At 36.8% G+C, this 4,852-nt stretch overlaps 2 protein-coding genes across 3 annotated transcripts in view; both read right to left on the bottom strand.

Annotated features, from left to right (window-relative positions):
- Positions 1-430, bottom strand: part of LOC104708651 — a 4,179-nt gene extending 3,749 nt beyond the window's left edge. The window contains exon 1 of the mRNA XM_010425246.1: positions 173-430. Within this exon, the coding sequence (XP_010423548.1) occupies positions 173-383 (211 nt within the window). The 5' untranslated portion in view covers positions 384-430. The remainder of the gene's footprint in view (positions 1-172) is intronic.
- LOC104708653 lies at positions 1,147-4,231 on the bottom strand. 2 transcript variants are annotated; one of them, XM_019228969.1, is made up of 7 exons: positions 3,981-4,231; positions 3,254-3,745; positions 3,021-3,173; positions 2,865-2,924; positions 2,531-2,578; positions 2,026-2,447; positions 1,147-1,929 (listed from the first exon to the last, which is right to left on the bottom strand). In XM_019228969.1, exons 1-7 carry the CDS (start codon positions 4,177-4,179, stop codon positions 1,321-1,323), a joined length of 1,983 nt encoding a protein of 660 aa, XP_019084514.1. In that variant the 5' UTR covers positions 4,180-4,231; the 3' UTR covers positions 1,147-1,320. The 2 variants fall into 2 exon arrangements, with proteins under 2 accessions (XP_019084514.1, XP_019084515.1); XM_019228970.1 differs by having other exon boundaries at positions 1,148-1,929; positions 2,531-2,575.

The following is a 4,852-nucleotide window of genomic DNA, read 5'->3' as shown; positions in this document are numbered from 1 at the left end:
CGCTATGCGAATGGTTCAGTATCCGGTGCTTTATTCACCTAATGATTATCTTAAGATACAATGTATATACCCTAGTAGCCTGAACAAGAAATTTAGACTTTGATCTATCCTTTGTAACTTGCTTATAGGCAAATTGATTATTTGAGATGGTGTAAGAATAACGAATTCATACCGAGAAGCCGAGATGCGGAAAGAGCTGATTCGATTAACGGAGTCTGGGTATTGACGGGATCACTTGGAACTTCTTGTTTAGGAACTTTTTTTGTAGAAGAGATACTGTCGCCTAGGTCAGCATGAGGAGCCTTTGTATTAGCGAATTTGAAAGGACTCTTCCGGAGTGTTTCCTTCAAAGTTGCGTGTAAGTAATTAGAACTCATTGCCATATATATTATATTTTATTAGAACCAACCCTAACAAATATATAGAAAGTAAAGAAGACAACTAGAGGTAATAGGATATATATACAAAAATGCAAAGTGTATGTCGTTGTTCTATATGCAAGGCATAACGGTAACATGCATACTATCTTTGAAGTTTTTCTATCGAATTATTCTTTGATTGATCTTATATAAGAATATATGCTTTTCTTGGTTACTCATTATTAATTTGGGAGTTTGGAAAGCTTGTCCGTTAAAAATAAAGATTCTATATGAAGATAATAATCTATTTTTTAAAAAACATTAATAATAATAAATCCAAAATTTTAAAAGCGAAAAGGCATCAGAATGACCATAATCTTCCATAATATTACTAGATAGACTATATTTTAGGTTGGATAACTAGAATGATCTATATTTTTTTTTTGGAAAAGACAGTCTAACTATTTTTTTAACATATACACGAAATTGTCATTTTCATTAAAAACAAAAAACTAATGGCAGGTTTATTTGCTGTTTCATGGCATAATATTCGTTGCCATTTGCCTTTAAAAAAAAAACGAAATTGTAAAAACGTATTGCACATAAGGTGTTCTTGACGGCAGATTTATTTGTTGCTTATTACAGATTTGTTAGTTATCACTTACTTAACCATCGTTTTAATTCTTTTTGAAACTCGATCATAAACGTCGACAAACCCTAATACTCATATGTGTCGATCGATTTTGTCGAGAATCCACTCTTTGATCGAATAATATTACTATATTAATTAGGAAGAATCGTGTAATCTTAAACCACATGGGAAAGAAAGGAAAAGTGAACTCTCGCACAATAGCATTTTCTCGTTTCATGAGGGGTTTAATTTTCAAATTCACCCAAAAAAAAAAAAAGATTTAAAACACGTACACTTTAAGCAAACACACACACACTTTATGTAATTATGTTAAAACAAAGATTTCATCTTTCGGTCGAAGATTTTTTTGCCGTAAGTGGAGAAGTAGAGCTCCTTGAGGAGAGGATACTGAATCCGAACAAACAACAGCGCCGGGAAACAAGCGAGGAAGATCGTCGGAGCAACGATCCAAGGGACGTTAAAGATCGTGAATAGGGACGACGAGAATGCCACAAGCATCGCCGCTATCGAGACAAACAATGTCGAAAGTCCAGCGATCATTTTCCCAGGCAGAGAGAACAAGAAATCGTCGAAGGCGTATCTCGCGGTGAGTATCCCGAGGAAGATGAGGACGGACGTGCATGCGGCGAAGCACGATATCAGATCGGAGACGATGAATATGACGAATTTTGGTTCATGTAGGTGAAAGGGTCTACCGCGTGAATTTTCGTCCGTGCCGCCCGGGACGGTGAATATTGCCGCGAAGGTGACCGTGACGATGAGAGCCGCTACAAAGCTGCAAGACATAGCCGTATCTTTCATCCACTTCTCAGCTTCTAGTCGCATTGCTTCGTGCTCCTTTCTGAATATCTCTATCGGTGTTAGATCTTCTGTGTTTACTCTCTCCTTTTCGATCGCCGGCACGATTCTCTCCATCTCCTACATTTATTATCAAGACTATATTTTTTTAGACACATGTTCAACTGGTTATGCATTTAAGGTGCGTACTCCATAGCCGAGAGAAACAAAGCGAACCTTAAACCATTGTAACTCGCGTTGCATCTGCAACGTTGCGCTAACGACCGTAGCGAGCTTATAATTAGGAGGAGGATAGCCAGCGAGATGAAGCACACTATTCCCGTCACTGTTCTTGTCGGCGAGAAACAAGTACTTCCTGTCGCCCAGACCGTAGAGGAGACTATACACCTTCTCTTGTCTGACTTCGACGGCAGTGTTAAACAGCGTACTAGTTCCCGTGGACCATAGAAGCTCGGAGTTGTTCTTGATCATCTCCACCAAGAAATCAACATTCCCATATCTTACTGCAAAGAGTAAAGCCTCATCCACTGACTCAGAACGTTCCTTCAAGCCCAAGGCCAATGTTTCTTCTGATATTCCACGTAAAAGTTTCTTTGCTAGTAGATGCGTGACCTTAAGTCGGTACACTTCATCTATCCCTGGAACATCACTCGACTCAGATTTAAATTTCATGTGAATCCTATCCAATAACCGTACTTGCAGACGAAAACCTAATACTTACCGGTCCATTTGGAGAGACAATTGAGCAGTTTCCCCATTAGGGTATCTGCTGGAATTATAATAAAACACCCATAAAAAGTTGAAACTTTTCTCACGTTCTTCAGAGAAAAAAATTATCGAGACTTTATGATGTTATGAATACGGAAGATGTTGTGAATTTATCTGATAATTAAATTTACAAACCTTTAAGCCTTTCGATAAGGTTTTAAAACCCCGACACAGGGAAAGAAGAATTTGAGAATCTTCTAAACCTTATCGTGACAGGTCGTGCTCATTTGATTAATTAGGCCCCTTAAACTTACGTCAAGTTACTTTAGATTAATAAAAGAACTTACTCTGATGATCTTTGTTAGAACGAGAAGGCTTTGGAAAAGTTGGCTGCTTTATTTGTATACCTAGCAAGTGAGAGAACAACACACATTGGATCAAAAGAGAGTAACAATATGATTGATTTGATCGTTGCAAAGAAAAGGTCTTATATTAGTACGGACAAGAGTAGATGAAGCGTTTCAATGGTCCAAGATAGCAGCCACCGGGAAAAAGATCTGGCTTTGAAGCCAAGACAATGATGGGAACCGAATCGATTTGCAAGTGTTTTGTGACGGCTAAGCGTCTGCTTTTGTTGAACAGATCCAAGGCCATGTCTAATTGTATGAACAAATCAAGAAATGATCATCAAAACACCCTCAAACATGGTTTGCTTGAAGTTCAAGAAACCGCTTACCGAGCTTTTTATAGTAGATGGCATTGAGAAATAGCAAGATACCGTGAAACCCGTCTTTGTCAAGTAACACCTGAACCGGAGTTCTGTTGTAAAGATAGCGAGCCATCTTCATCTGCGTGTTCTCAACCGCAACCACAACAGGAATCTCTCCATTGTTTCCAGGAATCTCTAGCAGTTTAGGGTTCTTGGCGACTAAGGCTTCAGCAATCTCCATGTTTCCACTAACAGCAACGATAGTAAGAGGCGTGTTGTAAAAAGCGCTTTGGCTCATCTTGGGAAGCATTTGTTCAGGTGTCATACGACGCAGAAGCAATTTAACAATCTCGGGGTTTCCATATGCGCAAGCCTTTAACAATGGCGTCTCGTAAGGGTTTATAAATTTATCCACTGCGTCCGGCCAACGGTTCAAGAAATCTTTCACGGCTTCTACACGACCTTGGCTTATTCCTTGATTTAATTGTATATACTCATAGTATTCGTTCGTAACCCTCCCTACATCAACAACAAGAACACATAATAAATCTATCTGTCTCTACAGATTGTTACGCTGTGCGAATAGCTAGGTATCCGGTACTATATTCACATATTAAAAAATCATCTAAAGATACAATGTGAATAACCTAGTATCCATAAGTTTGAAACTGAGACCTTGATCTGTCTTCTTGTGAATTGCTATTATAGGCGATTGATTTGCCAACAAAAAAATACGAGAACTCTTAATTACTACCTTGAAGCTGAGATGCAGTCGGAATCTGAAGATTGAATTGATCACTTGGAGCTTCTTCCTCTGGAACTTCTTTTATAGGTGAGGAACTGTCTTCAGAACTGACTTCTAGGCCACCATGAAAAAATTTTGTTTTAGAGAATTTGAAAGGGCTCGACTTAAATGTTTCTTCCACAGCTCCGCCTAATTGATTAGAACTCATTGTTGTAATTAAATTTCTTGGACCAACCTTAATATAATATTAATAAACAAAAAACACAAAGGTATTAATATATATGTAGGCATAAAAAAAGCATACAATCTGTGGTGTTTACTATCTTATTCTTTGATTGATCTTACATGAGAATATATCCTTTGCTTGGTTACTAATTAATTTATTTGGAAAGATTTTATGTTAGACAGAAATAAAGGTTTCTTCTATATGAAAAATATAAATATAAAGAGATTTTAAGAGATCCATATAATTTCATAATAATATTTATTGTTTCTGATTTGTTGCGAGACCATTTCTTTTTTCTTTTTCGTACATAGTAGAGCATATGCAATAAAAACCTCTTATCTAGAAAAAAGTTTTTTTTTTAAAGTTGAAAGAGTTTCTCGTAAAACATACTTTGGTGATGATCTTAATTATATATTTTGCTTATTTTTTTGCTTTTATGTTGATTATTTTTCTGACAATATTTATAACCTATTGACTAATGAATATGTTGGATTCATGTTCTCTCTAGATCATTGGAAGTCTAATCGGAATATCCAAAACTCTAATTTCGCTATACACACAATTAATATGTTTCATATATCATCCATAATAATCTTTGGTGGACCGGTCATTGTTTAAAGTTAGGCCCATAAATGATTTAAGCTAGGCCCATCAA

This window comes from Camelina sativa, chromosome 8 (assembly GCF_000633955.1).
Source record: "Camelina sativa cultivar DH55 chromosome 8, Cs, whole genome shotgun sequence".
Taxonomy (NCBI): domain Eukaryota; kingdom Viridiplantae; phylum Streptophyta; class Magnoliopsida; order Brassicales; family Brassicaceae; genus Camelina; species Camelina sativa.
Note: the sequence above shows the minus strand (reverse complement) of the source record. Positions and strands in the feature narration are given on the sequence as shown.

Bases quoted from the DNA above. Each gene is read 5' to 3' on its own strand.
- LOC104708653 (XM_019228969.1), bottom strand. From the start codon at position 4,179: ATGAGTTCTAATCAATTAGGCGGAGCTGTGGAAGAAACATTTAAGTCG. The intron at 3,746-3,980 runs GTAGTAATTAAG...TTGTTGATGTAG, and splicing joins GACTGCATCTCAGCTTCAAG to GGAGGGTTACGAACGAATAC. The intron at 2,925-3,020 runs GTCCGTACTAAT...CTCACTTGCTAG, and splicing joins GAAACGCTTCATCTACTCTT to GTATACAAATAAAGCAGCCA.